The 25,107-nt window shown below is 33.8% G+C and overlaps 1 protein-coding gene across 2 annotated transcripts; it reads right to left on the bottom strand.

Moving 5' to 3' along the window:
- Positions 1–3,110: 3,110 nt before the first annotated feature.
- LOC130957496 (uncharacterized) lies at positions 3,111–23,946 on the bottom strand. 2 transcript variants are annotated; one of them, XM_057884353.1, is made up of 12 exons: positions 23,427–23,946; positions 22,287–23,340; positions 20,857–22,202; positions 20,453–20,725; positions 13,170–14,015; positions 12,045–12,968; positions 10,985–11,644; positions 10,087–10,893; positions 5,695–6,783; positions 3,966–5,250; positions 3,596–3,714; positions 3,111–3,385 (listed from the first exon to the last, which is right to left on the bottom strand). In XM_057884353.1, the coding sequence occupies exons 1-10, from the start codon at positions 23,880–23,882 to the stop codon at positions 3,997–3,999; spliced, it is 8,709 nt and encodes a 2,902-aa protein (XP_057740336.1). In that variant the 5' UTR covers positions 23,883–23,946; the 3' UTR covers positions 3,111–3,385; positions 3,596–3,714; positions 3,966–3,996. The 2 variants fall into 2 exon arrangements, with proteins under 2 accessions (XP_057740336.1, XP_057740341.1); XM_057884358.1 differs by lacking the exons at positions 12,045–12,968; positions 13,170–14,015 and having other exon boundaries at positions 20,857–23,340.
- Positions 23,947–25,107: the final 1,161 nt, after the last annotated feature.

Raw genomic sequence — 25,107 nt, 5'->3', positions numbered from 1 at the left:
GAATTTTTTGCAAACAACACAAACTCATTTTCAAAAGAGTTATCACTGGATTCATCATCCAGAGGGTTAGTCACAGAAGAAAAGGCAATTCCTTTCTTTTTTGAATCTTTTTTCAAATAGGAGTTTTCAAAAGCAAGAAGATTTCCTCTCAAATCATCAAGTGTCATGGAATCTAAATTACTACTCTCAGAAATAATTAAAGCTTTTGTTTCCCACTCTTTTGTGAGACTTCTTAACACTCTTCTCACTAGCACAGATTCTGAATGTGTGATTCCAAGAGCATCTAAGCCAACAGTGATGATATTGAACCGTTCGAACAGTTCATCAATGGACTCTCCTTCCTTCATTGCAAACATTTCATATTCCCTGTTTAACATATCTGTCCGAGTCTTCTTTACAATGGTAGTTCCTTCATGAGTGATTTGCAACTTGTCCCAGATTTCCTTTGCCGTTGTGCATCGTGATACTCGTCGGTATTCCTCAAAGCTGATAGCACAGTTGAGCAGATTGGTTGCCTTGGCATTTAACTCCACCGTCTTCCTATCTTCCTCGGTCCAGCTTGCTTCTGGTTTAAGAGAGACTACTCCTTGAGCATTTGTGGTAGTTGGAAATTTAGGACCCTCCAAGATGATCTTCCAAAGTCTGTAATCCACAGCTTGTACAAATATCTTCATCCTCTCCTTCCAATAGGTATAATTTTTCCCATTGAAGAGGGGAGGTCTGTTGCTTGATTGACCTTCAGCCAGATTGTATGATAACACATTTGTGCCACTGTTTTCTGCCATGAGGATCTTTACTCCAAGCTGCAAAGCTTGATCTCTTTGAGACCAAGCTCTGATACCAATTGATGGTTTCAGTGGCTAAGAGAAGGGGGGTTGAATCTTAGCCCCCTTTTCAAATGCTAACACTTGCTGAACTTCAGAGAAGACTTTTCTGTTTTTGCTCGTCACTTGACACGAGCAACTTTGTTTTGTCTCGTCCCTTGCCACGAGACTTTTTTGTTTTGTCTCGTCACTTGGCACGAGATAATTTTGGCTTTTGCTCCTGTGTGGTAGAAAACAGAAATAGAGTAGAAAGAGAAGAAGATTGCACCCAGATATATCCTGGTTCGGCTGCTAAGTGCAGTGCAGCCTACATCCAGTCTCCATCACAAATATGATGGAATTTCACTATAATCAATCAGATTACAACTTGTAAAGTGCTAACCCAACTTACACGGGGATTCCCACAGAATCATGATACACAACATAGATGAACAAAGGAACTCTAAGACATCTATGGCTTTTCTTTTAATTTTGCACTCTCTGCCTTTTTCCGCTCTATGGCTTTTTCATTACAAACCTCACTGTTTGCCTTTTTCCATGAGACTCAAGACATGACAAAATTAAACAGAAAAATACAAAACAGAATACATTGAAGGAGAAGAAATTCTGTAAGCTTAGGTAGCTCTGAGAATCCTGTGCCTTGCACTCTCACTGCTTACTTCTAACTCCTTCAATAATCACAGAACCGGTTCGGCCACTCAGAGAGAGAAGAGATAACCATGCATTAACCAACATGCAATTACCTCTAGTCCTTTCTTGATCATCAACCTTCATCAATCCGGGCTCTCCATCCTTGGCTTCCTCTCCAAGATGGATTTCTGGCCCTTGATGCCTCATGATGATGATGACTTCATCTGCTTCAATCTCTGCCTTCAACCATCACTTCGCCACTCTAGTTACTCCCTGTGGTGGTTGAGCAGAATCAAAGAAAAGCCATGCTTCAAGAATCTCCTCTAGCTGGCCGAATCTTCTTCTTCCATTTTGAGCATGAAAGGCTCAAGATAGCTTCACCAAATCTAACCACATTTGGTAAGCATCTTAGCCACAGCTCACTTTTATTTTGGTGTGTTTTCTTGCCATCATTAGCTTGATGGTCTTGGACGCATGCAACATCTTCCTTTCGGTGTTGAAGAACATTTCTTCCATTGTTTCCTGGACAAAGACCGAAGAAAGAAGAAGAAAGAGATGAGAGAGAATGTGAAGTTAAAGTAAAAGTAATTAAATGACATATAGCATATTGATGGCTAGCTTTTACTTCCCATGCTTTGAGTGGAGTGTTGCATTAGTCATAATAATTCCCATCAAATCAAAGTCAAGTTCTCTCTCATGTTTCCAATGCTAGCTTATTTAAATTTGAAATCTATTCTTAGCAAGCAATGGAATCCGTTGGAGAGTATGAAGCTTTATTTCTTTGCTTCATGGATTCGGTCAAGCATGAGGAACTCTCCTTTCAAATAGAATTGGGCTTGGTTGCAATGATAACTAAATCAGGCCCAAGAATAACATTTGCTTTCCTGATAAATTTTGGATCAAGCATAGAACACACAAGAAAGCATCTGTTTGGACTTGCAACAATAATATTTATTCTGCCCCATTAATATAAAATTTCAGCCTCATAGTATAAAGCATGCAACAAGGCTAATTATTGGGCTTAAGTCAGAAACTCATTTCTCGGCCCATCATGAAATCTGCACAACAAAATTATTAATTAAGCATATATGAATTAGGATTAAATTAATAATTTTGTATTTGAATATTTCAATAATGTTTGTTCATCATCAAAATTAAATAAGAGTTTTCCAAACTCATCAAAAATTGTATTATATAATAATATCTTTAACAAAATTAGTTAGTTAATAAATTTTGAATATAATAATATAATTATTTGTCAATTAATATAAAATAAAATTTTAATTATTTTATATTTTTATGTTACAATTTAAAATTTTATTTTAATATAAGTTTTTACTATTATAAAAAATTTTGCATAATAAATAATCTTATTAAATAAAGAATACTCATATTTTTGTATTTATATGTTTTTTATTTAATTATTTAAGAATAAAAAATTTTGCTGTCATTTAAAGTATTGTGTATTAAAGTATTGTCATTTGAAACATTTATTTATGTATTAGGATATTCTGTATTTATTACAGTTTATCAATGCTCTTCTTTCATATTAGCCTTCGATTTTTATTTAATAAAATTAATGGTCTATATAAGTATGGCATATCCAATAAACACATAATTGTTGTGCTCATTTTAGACATAGCCACAGTTCACTATCATACATAAAAATAAACTAGTTTTCTCAATAAATTACAAAGCATACACGCCTTATATCTAGTATGAAATACAAGATATAATTTTATTGATAGAACACACTTAGTTTATAGCTATGCCACTTAAAAGGCAATCACACACTTCTTCCTGCATAGTGATGATACAGGGAACTTATTCATATCATGCACACCACACTACTCAAACAGAAATAAATATTTGTTGCCATGATGGGATCCACTTATATCCTCTTAATTGCTGCAATTGGTGTCCCATAGAACCTTAAAAATAAAAGTTCATAAAACAATTGTGTTAGATATTGGTTGAAGTTAAAAAAATTATAGGTTGAAAAAAACAAACTCTTCAAAATTTGAGTTGAATGATTGTTACCATGTTACCCAAACTTATTAGAGTAAAACTTTTCTGTAGCAAAAAGAAATATGTAACTGCATCATTTTATTTATTTTCTCAAAATAAAATAAAAAACTTACCAACCATCCTTATTTATTTGTCCATTGCTCCTTGATTAGACTACTAGTTTTGCAAGGCTAACTGGTAAGTGGTAACAAATGCATTGAAAATAAGCTTCCCTTAGCAAGCAACAAATTTTCTGCAAGAATTTATATACAAGAGCTAGTTAACTCAAGTTACATTTACTATACCATTCTTTAATTTATTAAATTCTCACAAAGGACAAGAATTGGATAATAAAATGAGCAATATCAAAATTTATATAATCGAATATGGAGGGAGCAAATCAAATGACATTCCAAACAAAAACTTTTTCCATTGTTTTGGTGCATTGCGTAACATGAAAAGTAAAAGATGATGCAAATTTAGCAGATAGAGGAACTAACTTACATGTTAAATTATAATTGTACTAATTAATTCATCAATGCTGCGTGGATCGTTTCTCAAATTGTTGACTGACTGCAGCATTTAGATTATCTTTCGAGCAACGAACTCCATCTATCTCCACCTTCCATAATTTAGGTGCTTCCACGTCACCGTGTGAGAAAGTTTTCATGATCTTGCATTGACTGATCTCAATGTACAAGTATGCTTGGAATTTCAGAGTTGACTTTCCCGTGAAAAAGCTTCCAAGTTTCGGGGATTCGCTTAGAGACAGATTCCAGAGGTCTGAGAATGTGAGCTCACGTGGCTCGTCTGCCTCTGCTAATACTACTGTTTTCAATGACTCACATTTGGAAATCTTCATTTTCCCCAATTTATGCAAGCTTTTGGCAGTTGAGAATGTGAACATGTATTCTAATCTGTTGCATTTAGTAACCTCGACATCCTTCAGAGATGGAAAATTCAAAGTTGATGAGTTTTCGGTGAAAAGACTTTCAAGTTTTGGCAATTCACTAAGAGTCAGATATGTGAAGTCTGAGAATGTGAGATCTTCTTGTGATTTGTCCCCTTTTTGTGTTGCCAAAACTACTGTTTCCAATGACTCACATTTGGAAATCACCATCTGATACAATTTTTGCAAGCTTTTGGCAGTTGAGAATGTGAACATATACTCCAATCTGTTGCATTCAGTAACCTCGACTTCATCCAGAGATGGAAAATTCAAAGTTGAGTTTCCTTTGTAGAAGCTCTCAAGTTTTGGTATCTGGCTAAGAGACAGTTTCTTAAGCTTTTTGAATATGAGGACATCATGATCATCATCCAGCATTAAACTTTCGAGTGCTTCACAGTTGGATATGTGCAACTGTTCAAGTTGAACAAGACATTTGGCGGCTGAAGAAGTGAACAAATACTTCAAAGATGCACAACCCTCAACTTTGAGCCATGTGAGATTAGAGGAGGCCACCCAGGTGTGCTCTAACCCAATGGATTCAAGCATGTGCAGATTCCTCAGTTCCAATGCTCGAACAAGCAGCTGTGAATGAATAATCTCAGGCATTTTTGAGGGGAATATCTCTTTGAAAGCACTGTCGGCCACCACAAGCATTTGAATATTGGACGGTGGCACCTTTGAAAAAAGATCAAAGGGAGATGCATATGACTCATCAATATCATTAAAGTTCTGCAAGCTCAGATATTTTATGTTTTGGGGGTCCAAATGAAGCAGTCCTTTGTCAAGCATCATCGCACCTTCCATGTCTGTTGACAGTCGGTCTAAGTGAGGGGTAACAACCTGCTCCATCGGATTCAAAGTTAATAAGAAGGACAACACATGGCCATCATGACATGTGAACATAATTTACCTTCTCTATGTTTGAATTGCTAAAACATGCGTACAGTATTCCAATTAAAATGAAATAAATGAAGCATGCAGAAATAAATTGAATGGCAAAAGCTATTACCACATATACAAGAGATCAGAAATGGCAAAAGCTGCTCGTATTTTCTAATATTAGATACATGCATTTGGCTCATTATGAAGGATTTAAAAGACTTGGATTGGTGCGCGAGAGATATATTAAGTTATTAACAAACAAAATAAGAATTAGCTGTTTATTGTGATCAATAAAATGCACTTTCCTCAAAATTATATATTCTATGGAAAAATAAGCAGATGATATATAAAGCTAACAAGAATAGAAAGTTACAAATATTTTTAAGGGAGGAGCTTTCGTACCTTTGCAGTAGAATCTGTTGCAAATTTACAATGAGAAATATCCAACTCTCTTAACTTGGGCAAATTTAGAATTTCCATTCCAGCATAAATGTATGTAAGATTTGGCAAATTGTGCAGAGTCAATGAAGTTAGCTTAGGAAACATAGTAAGCTCCTTATTTGTTTCTTTATTGTCTGCTTCATCTTTTGTAACAATTTCAACTAATTCCTCACAGTTTTTCACATCTATCTTTATCATGTTAGACATGGCCAATGATGCTGGGAACAAGCTTGTGAGGCTTTTACATCCATTCACAACCACTTCCTTCAGACATGAAAAGCTGAGACTACTTCCTTTAGGATCCTTGTTCCAAATATGGCTTAGAGTTGGCAGATGCTCCAAAGTCAATTTCTTCAAAGGAATAACAGTAATCATATTTGTATCTTCTTCATTTGTTGGCGCATCTTTCACATCAAATATAGTCTTCGAGGAACCACATTTTCCAATCACTAACTCTTCTAATTTATGAAGGAAAGGTAGCAAATGCGATAGTAGTAATGGAGACCCCAACTTTGGCAAATTCCACAGCTTCAGAGAAGATAGCGTGGAGAAGATGCTAACCTGTTTGGCTACATCATCTCCAGCGACAATTTCAACTAACTCTGCACAATTCTTCACTTCTAACCATTGTATGTTACCTTTGCCAACTGATTCTGGAAACACCGATTTTATGCTTGCACATTCATCAACAATAACCTCCTCCAGTTTGGGAAGACTGAGCTTTCCTTCAGAATTCTTGTTCCAAACATGCCTCAGATTTGGAAGTTTCTCCAAAGTCAATTTCTTCAAAGGAATAACAATATCTGCTGTTGTATCTTTGACTTCAAATATGGCCTCAACAGAACTGCATCCCCGCACCTCCAACTCTTGTAATTGACTGAGGAAGGGAAGTAAATGAGAAGGTAGTATTGCGGTTGTAAATAATTCATCACACCCTTCCACCACCAGACTTTCCCAATTGAAACCAGCGGAAAAGGCCTCAGCTGGGATATGCACTTTATCAAGCCATATATCTTTCAGCGCCGGGTGATGTCCAAAAACAACATCTTTCTGAGTTTTGTTATGTCAGGAAAATAGATATAATAAAAAAGATTAATTAGAACTTTAAACATTTCAAATTTTTTATAAAAAAAATAACAATAATGGTGAATATAATTAATTACAGAAAAAATAATAAATAGAATCTGATCTTTTTAATTGGAAAGATCATTATCAAATTTTAATGGGTAACATATAAATTCCTTTGCCAATAGTTTAAAATTGGTATAAAAAAAAAATCTATGTATCACTTATTTATAAAGGTTTAGATAAATAGATATGGTTAGCATAATTCATTTTCTAATTATTTATTTGTCACTTACCACTATATTCAAATTAAATATTTTATAAATAGATATTTAAAATTTTATATTTACCCACATTGATCATTTTGTCAAAATTATTTTAACCAATTATATTTCTTTTGGCCTGACCATAAAACAGCTAACGAAAAATAAATATATTGCCAATTTTCATTTTATTTCTAAAATTTATATCAATATATAATAAAAGGATATATGATCAATTTCTTAACTGGTGAATTTTGTACTAATATCTTAGCATGTTTAACCTAATTTTAAGAGACATTTATAGCCACTTATGTTAATTTATATTATAAAAAAGCAGTACGAACATATATATAAAAAAAATAGTTGTAAATTCGTAATAGAATAAATCAAATGCAATGTTAAAAACATATAAAAATTTATCTTCGTCGATTTTAAAAAATTATACTCGATGCATCCTTTTTATATATTACTCTAAATGAATGCATTTATTGATTAATAAAAATATAACTGATGATAATTTAATGGCGTTTAGAAAAATGAGAGTGATATCATGGAAAAAAATTTGAAGTGGTGAAAAAAGGAAATAAATAGATTATAAGCAGATGCGTCATATATTTATTTTAATATACTTGTACAAAAATAAAAAATAAAAAACATATATTAGCCTAGAAAGTTAAAAGTAAGTAGAGTAGATATTATGGAACAAAAATTTAAATAAAAATAATTATCTAAATAAAAAAACATAAAAATGAATATAATCTAATAATGCTTAAAATATTTTTCTATTAATATGGATCCAAATTGAAAATTTGTTAAAGGTATTTTCATCATACATCACCTGTTAATAATTATAGTATTTTAGTTGCATTATTCTATTTTTTTATTCTGGTATCCAACACCTCAAATTAAAAATGTTTATATATTTCTTTTATATTGAAAAATAATACTTTTTTTAGTTGAATATTTGAGATATGCTATCAAAAAATATTGTAGAGTAATATGATATAGAAGAGTGATGTTAGGTTATTAGGAAATCTAAACTCAATCTAAAAAAATTACTAAATAACATTTAATTAGTAAAAGAAAGAAAGAAAGTAGTTGAGTAATTCTAAATGAACTTATTAATGAAGAATTTAGTTATATATTAGGATAGAAAAATCAGAATGAAAAATGGTATGAAACAAAATAAAAGAAAGAAAAAGTTAAAGTAATTAATAATAAAGTAACAATAGAATATGTATATACACTTATATACTATAATGTAATCTGATCTCTTTGTTTTACGATAATTTCAAAACAAAAGGAATGCATATTGATATTAAATCTTACTAACGTTTAAAATTATATTATTAAATAAAAGTACTCTTAAATAATTGAATATACAAAATATTATATTTTATTCTTTATTTCTAAATCTTTCTCACAATATATTTTTATAAATATTAAATTTTATTGGAAAATTTTATTCAATGGCATATCACAAAAATATCAAATATTCATTCACTAAACAAAAAAAATTAGTAAATCTTAAATTTGGTTGAAGAGTTTCTTTTTATGCCACTTACCACCTTCTTTTATTTTGGTAATTTCACACCTCAACCTTTCCCTTACTATCCTCATTTCCTCATGTTTCTCTTTTTATTTATATTTAAAATTTTTATTTTATTAATAAATTTCTTTGACATCACCTACCTACCTCACCCATTTCACTACTCTTGTATAGGCCTTTTTTATATTTTACATTAGATAAATTTATAAGTAATAGATATATAATAGATTAACTAGGATTAAGTTAAATTAGTTGAGCGTGGTAAATAATTCTAACTAAATTTATATTGTATATAAACAAAGTGACTTTTATTAAGACAAATATTAAAATTAGTTTGAAAGTCATTATTCAAAGAAAACATATTTTATTTTTAACCTATCATTTATTTATATGTGCTATAATTTTTTAATTAATTTACATTTAACATACATTAAGAAATAGGAAGAGCCATATGTACTTATATAGTGGCGCCAAGTCATATGTATACAAAACATTTAGCTAGGAAAGATAACATCATGAAAAGTAATAATTTTCTATAGACAAAATGAAAATGGAAAATTAGTGCAAAACATATATTGTTTAACACACAATGTAGTCGTATAAGATTGCCTTACGGATTAAAAAAGAAAACCATATGCATAAGTTTTTTTAAAAAGTTATATATCTTTGTTCTATTATTGTTCCTAGAATGAAACTCGCGCAATGCACGGATAGTAAATTAATAATAGTATATAATACATATTAAAAATGGCTATATTTTGTAGAATTAAATTAAATATGTGTAAACTAAAGTTAAATTTAAAAGGTGCTTTGTTTAAAATAATTTGTAATACAAAAGATTTAGATGTTAGAATTGTACAAAGTGGCATTTTTATTTGGTGAAATTATTCTTTATGGGTGGATTGGCATACAAAGAAGAACAACAATTTTTTAGATATATTTTTCTTTTTAGTACGAAGGGGTAGGAGAGATTAAATTAGGGTTCATGATAAATTAGTATATATGAATAATGAAATGTATTTTAGTTTTGATTTTTAAACTGATTCAAATTTAAAATTATAAAACTAAAGTTAATTGAATTTTGATTAAATTAAAAAATTATGGTTATTTTTATCCAATACAAAAAGGATATTTAAATCTTATTGTAAAAATTAAATAAAATTTATTTTTATTTTTATTAAAGTATAAAGGTGATTTAGTAAAATTATTGATATGATACATATTTAAAAAAAGAAAAAATTAATTATTAACGTGAAAAACATAATCCACGTGTCGTGTTTTAATTTATCCAATATTTTTTTTGTACTGGTTCGTACCGAAGTAAACACCATTAAAAATAGATAGATAGATTGTTGTTGTCGTGGTCGTCGTTGTCGTCTAAGCAATGGTTATTGGCTAGACTTGGAAAGAAAACAAAACTTGAATTAAAATAAAAAAAAAAGAAACTTTGATGAAAATAAATTCAAAAGTTTTTACCTGTTGTAGACACTGGCATGCAACAGCTACGTTTAGATCATCCAAGAACAATCTATCAACTTCATCATTGGAGTAAATAACTTGAAATAGTGGTTTCACATGTATTTCTGTTTGAGAGAAAATTTTCATCTTGGGACAGCGTTCTATGTCCAGTCGAATTAAAGAGGGGAACTGCAGTGTGGCATTCCCTGAATAAAAGCATTCCAGGCTTCCCAAACGAGCAAGAGTTATCCTGTGTAGGCGCTTAAATTCAATAATGTCTTCCGTCCCACTTTCTTCTTCTTTTCCCACTATTTCTTTCAATGAGTCACACCATTGAATTCTCAACTCCTCAAGGTGTATTAGCATTTTTGCTGCTGAGGATGTCAATAAACATTCCAATCCATCACAAGCAAATATATGCAATTCTTTCAGATTGGAGTATGAATGTAGTACTAATACTGTTGTCCATTTTGGACAAGAAGAAACCTTTAATAGCCGCAGCTTTAACAAGTACTCTAGCCCACTAATGGAGTTCAGCTCATGTAGTGACTCCAACTTCAATTCTTTCAAGTGAAGCATCCTCTCAACCGCTTCTTTGGGAATATAGATGGTTTTGCAATTGTTATCTTTTATTTCAACAATCTCTAATTTGGGAAGCATCTTGTCAGCAAGTATCTCAAATGGTGAAGTAGAGTTCTCTCCATCATCATTGTAACAAAGGTAAAGTTCATTTAAATGGTGATGAAAGCCGTCTTGATTCATAAACTTCTTCGCCCAAGTGTGACTTGGATCGAGCCACAACTTCTCCACCTTGGAAATACCGTCCTATTAATGAATTAAGGCAACGCAAATGATAAGAAACAAAATATATAAGAGAACAAGAAATATATACATACTCCATGCACTTGATTATTACCTCCGGATATTTTTGTTGTTGCTTCGGATACAGCTCCAGCTGCTTTAACTCGGGGCACTCCAGACTCAATCTTCCAGAGTTTAAGTCTCTTAGTTGTGGCAACTCTGCTAGTCTTAGTCTGGTTAAACGAGAAAACACAAATTTTTGTGATCCTTCCACTGCTTCCTCTTGATCTTTTCCAACAATTTCTTGCAACGCAGCACAATTGCTTACATCGAGTTCCTCGAGCTTTTTAAGATCTCTGGCCAAGACAGTAGGAAACACACTTGTCAGTTTATGACAATCTTCGATAGTGACCTGCTGCAGATTTTGAAAGCCTAGAAGGATTTCTCCTTTGTCATGTTGCCACACACTCTTCAAACTTGGTAGATACTCTAAACTTAGCTTCTTCAGTTGAAATGATGATTCCCAGCTCTTAGTGTCATCCATCTCAAAAATGCTTTCTATGCTCTCGCATTCCCAAACTTTAAGTTCTTGTAAGCTCTTCAAACAACAGAGAACATTTGACGGAATTGCAATAGATGCATTCCAGTGATATAGCGTCAGAGTTTTTAAACCGGAAAACCAATCTTTTCGGGGACTTTCTTTACTTAGCCAGATTGGTTTTAGAAGATCTTCATCAGGATCCAAATCCAACTCATTCATATCTTCAAAAAATTTCTGTGAATAATGCAAAATTAGTTATCACAATTATAATTTATTTCATGCAAACCAAATGCATGACTATATATAAATTAATATATTATCAAGTCAAATAGCTAGAGATATAAGCGCAACCAACCACTAATGAAAAATGCAACTCGAAAATTTACCAGAACAAAAAAATTTGAAGTATATTTGATACATTATTCAAATATTTCATTTAATAATGAACTGCATAATAAAAAGGTTAATTATAAAAGTCTTGGCTAAATAATTCAAACAAATTCATATTCGAATAAAATAAAATAAGTTACAGAATAAAATAAAATAAAATGTATATGTCTTAATTATTAATTAAATGAGGAAATGAAAAGGAACCACTAATCAAAAGAAAAATGAAATTTCACAAAAGACTTACCTTATTGTCAAATATGTATTTTATTGTAGATCTTATATTGTCTTCGTGCCAGCACCATCTCTTTTTCTCTTTGTCACGCACATAATATATCTTTTGCAAATTTGGCCCACAGTCCACTTCTTTTGCAGAGAAAATTTCCATTCTGGGGCATGCACTCACAATAAAATTCTCCAGTGATGGGAATTTAAAGGCACAATTCTTGGAGCTGCAGAAACTATTAAGGCTATTCAATGACACAAGCTCAAGAGTTGTCAATTGTTTGAAAATGATGGGAACCTCCGTGCCTACATTTTCTTTTTCTTCCTGTCCTTCTTGTGTTTTGTCTTCCTCTAGAGATTTAGAGTTCTCTTCTTGTGTTTCGTCTTCCTCTATAGATTCAGAGTCCTCTTCTTGTGTTTTCTCTGAAACAATTTCCTCTAGATCTTCACAATTGATTACCTTCATGATTTTGAGTTGACCCAAGCTTTTGGCAGTTGATGGTGACATCACATATTTTAAGTTCCCACAGTCAACCACTTCTAAAATTGTCAAGTGAGCGAGAGACACAGACGAAGGTGCTATGGTGTGCAAATTAAAACAATTGTTTATAACCAATGACTCTATCTTTTGAAGAACTGCATCTTGTTCAAAGCAAATCTTCTCAAGATCATACATGTTTGTTAATGTCAAGCTTTTCAACTTTGGCACAACCCCAATAGCGGGCCTTCTTGTTTCACCAGGCTTCAATTCTTCAAACTCACAATCATCCAAGCGTAAGCTCTTGAGGTTAGGATTGGAATGAAGGAAAGAATATATAATATCAGAATTGTTCAGTGCAGACAACTGAAGCTCTTCTAAGCTATCCCTTCTGTAGTCATAGTCCATTGATGACCCCACTACATGTCGTGATTCAATGTGCATGGACTTTAACTTGTTATTGATTACCTATATCAAATAAATCATGAAAATCAATAAATTATATATAGTAGAATCTAAATATGTGAAAATATATTTATATACAACATTGCCACATTGACTGTTCTATTTTAATTAATTTGTTTAATTTTTTTTATCCCATAAATTTTCTTCCATTTTTCTACTAGCAAGCTAGAATCTATTCAGAGTTAAAAGACTTGCTAGTATTACCTCCTTTACTTTTACTTCTCCAGTTTTAGACTTTTCTGGAAAAAGAACATTCTTTATTTTTGCATGCGATGAGATTTCTTCAAATGGTTCCAACAAGTCACAACGTTGAATAGATAGGTCATTCAATGCTGGACAACTTAATTCATAAGCTCCCCATGAATAAAAACTCTTGATTTTTGATAGTTTCGAAAGCTTGATACTAGTCAATTTAGACATGTTGAATTTAACAGGACCACTTTTGTCGATAACATCATCTTCTCCCTTCTTGCCTACTATTTTCCTCAATTTAGGCAAGTTGAATTTAACAGGACCACTTTTGTCGATGACAACATCTTCTCCCTTGTTGTCCACTATTTCTCTGAGTTGAGAGCAATTTGATACCACAAGGCTTTCAAGGCTTTCCATATTTATTTCAGTAGTCTTGACTACAGAAACTGAAAATATGTTTTCTAACCTTCCACAATCATGCACCCATATCTTTTGCAATTTCAGATCACTCCATTTTACTTCTTTCTTCCATTTGAATACATTCTCCAGTTTCGGGAGTGTTTCTAAATGAATATCTTGCAACTTGAAGTTATGCATAACATCTTGTTTTCTATTATCATCATCAGCTTCTTCAAATATAACTTTGATTGACTCGCAGTTCGTAACCCTCAAGCAACTTAAATTTGATAATCTTCCAACCATATTATGAGGAATCACATGGACCAATTCATCACATTTCTCAATGATCAGAGTGTGTAGTTTGCCAAAAGAATTTTCATGAGCTTCAGAATTCCATATTTGACACAAACTCTTCATGCTACTCAGTTTGACCGTCTTCAAATTTGGAAAAATTGCATCCTGCTTTTGGTTCACAATAGCAAGCTAATTGAATTAACAATTATGCTAAATACATTTACTGTATTCAAAGTGCAAACAACTCATTTGAAATTCTTTTTTCCTTTCAAAAATCCTATCAAGCTGTAGCTAAATGGGTGATTGAACGAAGGGTGTAGAAATTAATGTGTTATATGGATATATGAATGTAAATAAGTAATTAGTAATTTAGGAGGATAAAAAAAGTTAAAATTTGTTTTATTGATTATTTATTAATTATTGAAATAATTAATAAATATTAAATAAAATAAATTTGGACTAATTTTATGTAATAACTACATAAATAAGTAAATAAATGAATAAGGTGGGGTCCACTCCTAGATATTTTTTCACTTTCTCTAACCCTAACCACACACCATCGTTTCTCACATACCTCACTCCTCAATAACTCTCAACCCCCTCCCCCTCCCCCCTCCCCCCACACACACTTATTCTCTCACCCACACTCAGAGAAGAAAAGAAAAGAGAAAGAGGGAACACGTTAAGAAGAAGAAGAAGAAGAGAGGAGGGAGGAGAGAGACAGCGTCGAAGGAATTGGGAGCCACCGTCGCCGTCGAAAAACAGAACGGAGGAGAGAGAGGGAAATCAAGTGGAAGAGAGAGAGATGCCAAGGAAAAAGAAATGCGTGATAGAAAAGAGGAGGAAGGCTTCGTCTTCGTCATCGCTCATTGAGCTGAGTCCTCGCCGTCGTCGCAGTTGTAGATTTCGGGCTTCGAAGAGAGAGGAGTTCGCGGAGAGAGAGAAACGCGAAGGAGGAGGAACCGTCTGCCATTGCCACTGTTACCGCCGCCGTCGCCGTTTGCGTGAACTTGAACCAAGCCATCGTCCTTGCTGCCGGAGCTATTGGGGCCGCTAGAGCTGAACCATTCCTGCCATTATTCCGGTCCAACCTTGTTTTCCCTGATTCTGCTCTAGTTTTCATGTCCTATCCTACCACCATTTAATCTGCCTTGTCTTTGTTTTAATTCGATTTTAGTTTTGCTCTTTTTTGGATTCCCAGAACTATCATCAGCTCCATCTTGTTGCTGCCCGGTCTAAATTCTGCGCTCATTTGTTCCATTATACGTCAATCCTCCTCACGCTAAATTTGGCACTTCGGGTTCGATATTTTCGGTCCTTTAGGGCCAAATTGTGAGTAGATTTTACATTTATAATTATTTGGCTTTATATCTATAATTATTTTGATACATGCTATTTGAATTTATGACTATAATTACAAGTTACCAAGTAAGGATTTGAATTTGATTTTAATAATCGATTTATTAGAACTAAATATTTATCCTTATTAAACTCATTTTAATATGCACATGAGACTATATATTTTTATGAAACTATATGTACGTTTGAAGAAGTTTTATAGTATTTTAAATTATTTCATTTTACTTGAACATGTATTTTTGAATCATTGAAGTTTTGTTGGTACTCACTTATTTTGAGATTGTGAAATATGTTTGAAATGCCTTAAAATTGAGGAAATATGATTGAATATGATTTGGATGAGAAAACATTATTTGATTTGATTTGATACCTCATGTTTGAAAGACTGAAGAATTTGTTATATTCAAAATTATATGTTTTGAATTGGTTTGGGAGGCTCGTATTAGAAAACCGTAGTTAACGACGGTTATGACGTTAACTTAGATGCATCTAACTCAGACTCCAGTTAGCAGGGTGTCGCTAGCCTAACGTGTAGGCCACACGTTAGATCTGTTATTCTGTTAGCACACACAAGAGGAAAGGGCTACCCATAGAGGTGGAGCCGTCCAAGTGTGGAATTTTGATTTGACTTCTGTATGAGAACTCCCTTATTGATTCACTTATTATTATCAATTACTATTTTCTAATTAATATTACTTTGATAATAATGTTTATGTGGTCTCATGTGGATTATAGATGTATTATCTAGTCACTGAGTTGCAAAACTCACACCGTTTTTCTAAAAATATTTTTCAGGAATAAATATTTGATTATGTGAGCCTTTCTACTCGAGAATAATGATCTGCAATAGGTAATCCAACGATAGTTATTAGAACTGAACTGGTAATTGTTGATCCGGTCATATAGCTCACCCCACTTAAATTTCCATCACTACTCACCTCTCACCCACAACAAGAGCAACTAATTTTTTTTACTTTCAAAAAAATATCAACCAAGGCCGATAAAGAGACAGAGAGGAGGCGGTAGAGGAGTTCAGAAGCGATGACGGAGACAAACGCAGGGCTGTCGAGAGAGGAGGAAGACACAGAGGCAGATGCCAGAGTAAAATAGGAGGATGATCAATTGCGAAATATAAATTTTAAAATTTTTTATTTTATATGATCCAACTTTTTTATTTTTATATCATTCAAATTTTAAAATTTTGTAAAGCTAAAGTACTAAAATTGCATTTGATTTTTTAAAATATTAATACAACAACAAACAACAAACAAAGCCTTGTCCCACTAAGTGGGGTCGACTACATGAATCAAACGACGCCATTGTGCTCTGTCATGTATCATGTCTACAGAGAGACCGTTTACATGTAGATCTCTTTTGACCCCCTCATGGATGGTCTTCTTAGGTCTTCATCTGCCTTTCGCCCTTTGTCCATCTTCCATCTCATCCACCCTCCTGACTGGATGTTCTATCGGTCTTCTTCTCACATGTCCAAACCACCTGAGACGCGATTCAACCATCTTTTCCACAATGGGTGCTACACCAACTCTCTCCCTTATATCTTCATTCCTTATTTTATCCAATCGCGTATGACCACTCATCCATCTCAACATCTTCATCTCTGCCATACTCAGCTTATGTTCATGCTCCCCTTTAGCCGCCTAACACTCCGTACCATACAGCATAGCTGGTCTTATAGCGGTGCGATAGAATTTACCTTTAAGTTTTAAAGGCACTTTTTTGTCGCATATAAAACCAGATGCACTCCGCCATTTTGACCAACCTGCTTGGATCCTATGATTTACATCCTGTTCAATCTCTCCATTATCCTGTATGATGCACCCAAGATACTTAAAACTTTTAACTTTTCGTAGGATGTTTTCTCCAATCTTCACCTCTATATTGGAGTTTTCCCTTCTCAGACTGAACTTACATTCCATATATTCCGTCTTGCTACGGCTTATGCGCAGACCATACACTTCTAAAGCTTGTCTTCATAACTCCAACTTCTTATTTAGGTCTTCCCTTGACTCTCCCATAAGGACGATATCATCGGCAAAAAGCATGCACCATGGCACAGGCTCTTGGATGTGCTCTGTGAGTACTTCCAAAACTAATGTGAAAAGGTATGGACTTAAGGATGATCCCTGGTGTAATCCTATACCAATAGGGAATTCCTCTGTCACACCACCTTGAGTCTTCACACTAGTTGTGGCCCCATCATACATGTCTTTAATTGTCCGAATATATGCGATCCTTACTCTCCTCTTTTCTAAAACCTTCCATAAGACCTCCCTTAGTACCATATCATACGCTTTTTCCAAATCAATAAATACCATATGTAGATCCCTTTTATTACTACGATACCTCTCCATCATCCTTCTTAATAGGTATATCGCTTCAGTGGTAGATCTGCCTGGCATAAATCCAAATTGGTTCTCTGTTACTTGTGTCTCTTTTCTCAACCTCTGTTCTATCACCCTTTCCCATAACTTCATAGTATGACTCATAAGCTTAATCCCTCTATAGTTTTCGCAACTTTGTATATCCCCCTTATTCTTGTAGATAGGTACCAAGGTGCTCTTTCTCCACTCATCAGGCATCTTCTTTGACCTTAAAATCTCATTAAAAAGCTTGGTTAACCAGTTGATGCCTATTTCTCCAAGACCCTTCCAAACCTCAATCGGGATATTATCAGGTCCTACTGCCCTGCCATTTTTCATCTGCTTTAGAGCCTCTTTTACCTCGAAGTTTCGAATCCTTCGATAGTAGTCAGAGTTTTGATCTTCTTCCCTTGTGCATAATCGACCAAGGCTCGGAAGAGTCTTCTGTCCCTCATTAAATAACTCGTAGAAGTAGCTCTTCCACCTTTCATTAATCTTCTCCTCTTGAGCCAACACCTCTCCATCCTTATCCTTTATGCACTTAACCTGATCTAAATCTCTCGTTCTTCTTTCCCGGCTCTTTGCGATTCTATATATACCTTTTTCTCCTTCTTTCGTGCCCAAAGACTGGTAGAGACCCTCATATGCTCTCGTTCTTGCTTCACTTACAGCCACTTTTGTCTCTTTCTTAGCCGCCTTATATTTTTCCCAGTTATCTGCATTGCGGCATAAAGACCACTCTTTAAAGCATTCCCTTTTTATCTTTATCTTTTCTTGTATACTCGCATTCCACCACCAGGACTCCTTGTCTCTTGGTCCTATTCCTTTAGATTCACCAAAACTTTCTTTTGCTGTTCTTCTAATAACTTCTGCCATCTCCCTCCACATCTCTTCCGCGCTTCCATTCCCATCCCACTTTGCCTCTTCTCCTACCCGTCTTAGGAAGCTTCTTTGTTCCTCACTTTTCATCCGCCACCACCTCATCCTTGGGTTCTTCGTATGATGTCTTTTCCTCAACTTTTGCTCAACGCGAAAATCCATGACGAGCACCCTATGTTGTGTTGTCAAACTCTCTCCCGGGATAATTTTACAATTAATGCAAAATTTCTGGTCGACTCTCCTCAACAAGAAGAAATCGATTTGAGAGCTTGTCATACCACTCTTATAGGTTATAAGATGTTCGTCTCTCTTTTTAAAACATGTATTTGCGAGAAGATCAAAGGTTGAGGAAAAGTCCAAAATAGTTTTACCCTCGGCATTGATCACCCCGAAACCATGGCCTCCGTGAATACTCCCATATCCAATCGCTTCTCTCTCAACATGGCCATTTAAATCTCCTCCTAAGAAAATCTTATCTCCCAAAGGTATGCCTTGAACCAAACTCTCTAGATCCTCCCAAAACCTTATCTTGTGTTGTTCGTCTGAACCCACTTGCGGTGCATAGGCGCTAATCACATGGAAAGCACCTCCCTCCACCACAAGTTTGATAGAGATGATCCGATCTCCCACCCTCTTGACATCCACTACGTCCTTCTTCCACTGCTTATCCACAATTATTCCAACCACATTCCTATTCCTCACTTTTCCTGTATACCAAAGTTTGAAACCAGAAGTATCCAACTCCCTAGCCTTTGCACCAACTCATTTCGTTTCTTGTAGGCACATAATGTTAATCTTCCTCCTTGTCATGGTGTCCACCACCTCCATGGACTTTCCTGTTAGAGTGCCTATGTTCCCAAATCTCAACCTTCTGTTGCTTCGACCTTTACCTTTTACTTTGTGAACTAGCTTATTTACCCTCGTCCGTTCACGAAAACGCGAGAACCCTTGCTCATTTAACACTACATCCAGGCACCGATGCAGCGGCTCTTGCTTTGACACCTACTCGAGCCATACGGCGCGTTGCTTCCGGGCAACAACCTAGCTTTAGCGCAATAATGTCTTTGATTCATGTCATTGGGGTTCGGCTAAAATTTTATGTTAGTTGCCGAAGACCTAATACAACCCTCCTCTTTTATCCGGGCTTGGGACCGGCTATGAAAACTACAAAAATCACCAAATATAATCTTTAACTCCACGGAAGATTGAAATTAACATGCATACACTCCCTTAAATTAAATCTGACTTTTATGATTAGTGGTGTGATATTCTTTTATTCATCAGTGTGTTTTTTTTTTTCTGTCTTTTCTTTTAAATTAAATAACATCGAAGAGAAAAAGTTTTAAAATTTAGGCTAGCATGGACTAATATTTTTCAAATTTAATACAAAGATACAAATTTAAAGAATAAGTGAATTATAGTCTGACCCTAGCATGGTTAAAATGAAACATTAGCTTTGTTCAAATTTGGTTATTCAAATCTGCAGCGTAGTTAATAACCAAATTAAAAAATCAACCAATAAAAAAGTAACATGTTTAGAGGGATAGATTACATGGTAATTAATAAATAGATTAAAAGCAAACTATAATTTGCTCTAAAAGTAGCGAGTTGGTTTGAATTGACTTTTAAAAAAAAATATTTTTTTAAATTTGTTTTAAAAGGAATATTTTTTTTTAACCGACAAAAATAATTTTACATTTAGATTGATTTTTTAAAAACAATTTTCAAATATTAAAAACATCTTTTGTTTTTATTCTTTTAAAAATAAGGTATTATTAGTTTTTTTTTAATAAAAATACTTTTTTTAAAGGCGTATTTAAAATAAGTTTTAAATTGAATAAAAATATTTTATTTTTTTAAAAAATATTTTTTTCCCTCAAAAAAACCAATCTAAACTGGCACGCAATGTTGGCACTTAAAAAAAATTTTCACCAAGAACTAATTAATAAGACAAATGTAACATATTGTTAGCAAATTACGTACCTTATTGTTCATTTTAGTCTCTCCACTTTGAACTTGAGGAAAGATGTATCTCATCTTACATTCACTGATAGAAAGGCTCTGAAGATTCTCCAAATGTCTGGCGATAGAAAATGACCATAAGCATTCTAAATTCCAACAGTCATTCACGTCCAAGTGTATTAAATTTTGAAAGGGAGAAATGCTTTGGTTTTTATTATTCCATGTTTGGTCCCTCCATATGTGGTTGATTTGGAGTACAGACAACTCCATTCTCTCTAGCTTCGGAACTTCAATCTGTCAAGCAATATAAAAAGTTAACTATTAAAGAAATTGAATTCAATTTTCTTAAATTATTTTCCTCCCTTGGAGACAAAAAAGTCAAAGTGCACTAGATAATCAAATCTAGAAAGAAGTTATGAACATACCTTGTGATGGAACAGTGATATGGTATTTCCATCTGATGCAATAGGATCGAACCCAGTAAACTTGGATAAAGATTGTAGTGTCAAAGAACGTAGTTTAGAGAACTTAGGAAGAGGCTTTTTTTCAATATATGTTTCCATGTCAACAATCTTCTCCAAAGAGTAGCATTCAGAAATATCAATTGTTTCAAGAGAAGCTAGTTGTTGGACCATAGAAAATAAGAAAACATTTTTCATCCGACCGCAGAGCCTGATCTTAATAATTTTCAACTCAGCAAATGAATCTTTTAAGAGTGATTGACAGCAGCATATTTGATCCATTTTCTTGAGCTTGTAGAGATGCAATGACTCCAATTTAGGAAAAATCCTCTCAGGATACCCCCTTTTCTTTGGATTGATGAGACATTGAATACTATGATTTCTTGCAATGGATAAATGCTTAAGAGATGGAAATCCTTTCAAATTCAGTTCATAAAAAACATCCTGGACACTGTTGAACTTTTCCAGCAACAAAATTTCCACTCTTTCAAACAGCATTTTGATTGCATCATGGGAATGAACATCAAAGCTGCCATCCTCTTGATATACTGCCAAGCATCTGGACAATTCATACTTCTTTGGAATCTGGAAATCAGGATCTGAATATCCTCTGTTTGAAGACCCAATGATAATCTTGTAGCTATACAGCTTGTCAAAGAAGAAATTATTGGGCAAAGAAGAAGCATTTGGAATTTGTAGGTCTAGATTTGTTAATTGGTTCAGATTTCCTAACACAGATAGACTAGCATTTTCACTCTGCTTGCCATCATCAACCTCGCTTTGAAAGGGAATGTTTCTCATATACAACTCTTCTAATCTAGTCAAATTTGACATTACATCATGTGGAATCACTCTAAGCTTGTAACAGTTACTTATGTCAAAGATTTGTAGATTAGATAAATGGCTTAGTTCACGAGGCAAACTTTTGACATCAGATCCTGAAAAGCTAAGAATTCTTAAATTTTTCAACTCTCCTATGATCTCTAATTTCTCATCTAGAATGCATTGCTCCAAACAAAGCATCCTAAGTTTTGTGAGGCATTTAATTGATGAAGGCAATGATGAAAGATTGACACCAGTCAAAATCAACACACTAAGTTCTTTCATTTCTTGAAAGAAACTGTCTGATATTTTTAAAGATGGGTCATTATTTTCAATATGAAAGATGCTAAGTTTAGGACATTTTATGCTCTCGGGAAATCTCCCAATGAAATCACATCTTTTTAAGGAAATAACATTGCAGCTTTCAAGTTCATCCATGCCTGGCCATTTATTTAGTTTTCCTTCAGTCATCATGAATGTGTGCCTTTCTGTAGAAGATATTGACAAAGCTGTGTTGCGAACAATATTTTGCATTGTGAAACGGTCACTTGAATAACTGTTAGACAACAAACCTGAGTCTTTTAGCTTGACAAGTAGCATTTGTACTCTGTCTCTGGCTTCCCAAACTGAGTAGACGCCTTGAAGAAAACCCAAACCGATGCAATATCTCACCAAATCCGCAACCAATGCGTCATAATCCATACGGGCACAAAGCAAGAATGTAAGCTTGAGCTCCTCATTTTCTAGAAGCCCATAACTCAACTTTGTTGAATATTCAGGTGCTGCATTTGGATTTTCCACCGCAAGCTTTTCAAGTGTTACAAGGGTATCCTTCCAAACCAAGGGGTTTGGCTGATTTTTCAATGCCCTTGCAGTTGTAACTATTGACATAGGCAAACCGTTACACTTCTTGGCTATTTCAGTTGCCAATGTTTCAAGTTCAGAATCATTGGCGCCTACTCCAACCATGCTCTTGAACAATTTCTCTGCCTCCATGACATTTAAGACATTTATAGAAAAAATAGAGGCTGCTTTCACATCCATTTCAGTTAATACCTGTCTCAGCTCAGAAATCAATAAAATCTTGTACCCCCTGTTGTGCTCTTTTAACTTGCTAGAGCCATCGACGAAGGAGGTTTTTGCTTTCATCATCTTCTTATCATCATCAGTAGCAGGTTTCCCAGGTTGCTTATTATCCTCCAATTCAGGATTTTGGCTGTGAACCACAATGGCAGAAGATTCTTCTTTTGTTTGTAGTGGGATTCCCAAAGCATTCAGATCCAGTTTGGCATACATATCATCCAGGATTATAAGGATGTTATCCTTCTCATTCTTCAGCCTCTCTTGTATGCTAGTTGCTCTTGCTTCCTCACTTTCATCTTCCAACTTCATTCCTAGCATCTCAGCAATTTGGCCTTGAATCTTCTTTGTATCAGGACGTTTTGTCACGTTCACCATGATCACCATATCGAACAACTTGTCTTCCTGAGCTTGTTTGGCAGCCTTTATCACCAGAGTGGTCTTCCCAATACCAGCTGGCCCATAAACACCAACCAATCTTGAATTCGAGTCTTCTAGCGATGCCATAATCTTTTTCATTGTAGTCCTTCTCGACTTAAATTCCATCTACATATGATGCACAAGTACAAATTCAATATGAGTATTAATTATGATACATACAACTCTATATTTGAAATATAACTGCTACTCACATAATTCCATTGTTGTTGTTGTTGCTGCTGCTGCTGCCAGTAAGATATATTATCCAGCTTTTCTTTTTGTAGCTCCATGACTAACTCTTTGATTTCTTCTGCCCTCTTGCTACAGAGATACCTTTTCTTCAAATTTATGAGAACGTGGTTACTGTGTTCATCTTTCAACTTGCCATATTCAGAGATTATTTCATCTACTTGACGCAGCCATGCTTTAACATGATATACTTCTCTCCCGTAAAGCCCTTCGTCCTCTTCGGCTTTATCATGGACCTTTTTTCCATCCTCCTTGAGCTCATCCACAGCATTTCCTAGCTTCTTAACTTTCTTATGGCAGTTCAATGTGTAGTCCACCCGATTCCTTACATGCTTCTTCCACACATTTGTGAGTTTCTCAACTGCGAAGTCAAAGGCACGTTGTTGCAAGAAATCAGGTATAGGAATTGGATTAGCCATGCTGTTATTTTATCCTTGTTCTTAGCTTTGTTGCCCTACATGGCTACATCTTCTTTCTCCTCTACATGCATGCCTGTGTAACAAGAAACGTGTATGAAATGTGAAATGAAAAGCAATTGACATCTTTTCAAAAAGGTTATCTTGGAAGCTATTATAATAAGCAATTTAATTGAAAAATCTCTACTAGAAAGGTTTTTTTTTTTCTCTCAAAAGTATGCTCATTGAAAATCACATTATTAGTCTTTCATTTTCTTTTTCTGTATAATGTAACGTCATCGATCGGTATTTGAAGATAAAAGATAAAACTGTGGATAAAAATTAATTAAATTACAACATAGTTTGCATTAAAATTATTATTATTATTATTATGACTTTTGGATCAGGAATTACATGTCTAAGACCTGTGGTTTTAGGTTTTATTTTTATTTTGTTTGTTATTTTGAGTATCGCTAATTAATTACATGAGTACTATTTTGTGAATAAAATTAGTTTCTCAAAAATTTTAAACCTTAAATTAGTATTTTTATCCATAATATTATTACGAATTATAAATTTTTTAAATAAATTGTATATATATAATTTTTATTATGGAATAAAAATTTTAATGATATCTAATATTTTTATAATAAATATTAAAGATTTATTAAATTTTTAAAAAGATATATAATGTTGTCAATAAGGCCAACTTTACGTGTGTAATTAGTCATAGTCCTGTGATTCGTTTCAAAATATTCACAGGGCTAAGGATAAAAAACGTTGTGGGGTCAAAACCTCTTGTGGTCCAAGGAAATCATCCATAAAAAGATGATAGACGCTTAAGGATGGGCGATCTGACTTCCATAATTTTTCATTTTAGCGGGTGGAAGAAAGAGAGGAATAGAGAAGGAGAGAGAAAAAAAAAAACACTCTCATATTTAAAAAAAAAAATTTATTTTAATTATAAATTTACAATAAAATAATGATATTTGATACATTTTACTTGTTAAATTAGTAGTTAGTAATATATGAGAGATATAGTGGATGGAGGAGGAGGAGGAGAGCTAGAGAAAGGAAAAGAGAAAAGGAAGAACTCCTCAATTTTATAAGAAAAATTTTAGGATAAAGTATTATTTTAGTCTCCAAATGTTTTGGGTGAATTTTATTTTAGTCTTCAATGTTTTAATCGTCCTATTTTTATCCCAAAACTTTTAAAATGACATCAATGTTATCCCACTATCAAATCCTT

Source organism: Arachis stenosperma, chromosome 2 (assembly GCF_014773155.1).
Source record: "Arachis stenosperma cultivar V10309 chromosome 2, arast.V10309.gnm1.PFL2, whole genome shotgun sequence".
In the NCBI taxonomy this organism is placed as follows: domain Eukaryota; kingdom Viridiplantae; phylum Streptophyta; class Magnoliopsida; order Fabales; family Fabaceae; genus Arachis; species Arachis stenosperma.
The sequence above is the reverse complement of the archived record's forward strand: the minus strand, read 5'-3'. Positions and strand labels throughout refer to the sequence as shown.

Excerpts from the sequence above, each read along its gene's own strand:
- LOC130957496 (XM_057884353.1), bottom strand. The coding sequence starts at position 23,882 with ATGGCTAATCCAATTCCTATACCTGATTTCTTGCAACAACGTGCCTTT. Across the intron at positions 14,016-20,452 it reads AGACTAAAATGAACAATAAG|GATGCAATTTTTCCAAATTT; the intron begins GTACGTAATTTG and ends AACCAAAAGCAG. Across the intron at positions 11,645-12,044 it reads AATACATATTTGACAATAAG|AAATTTTTTGAAGATATGAA; the intron begins GTAAGTCTTTTG and ends CATTATTCACAG.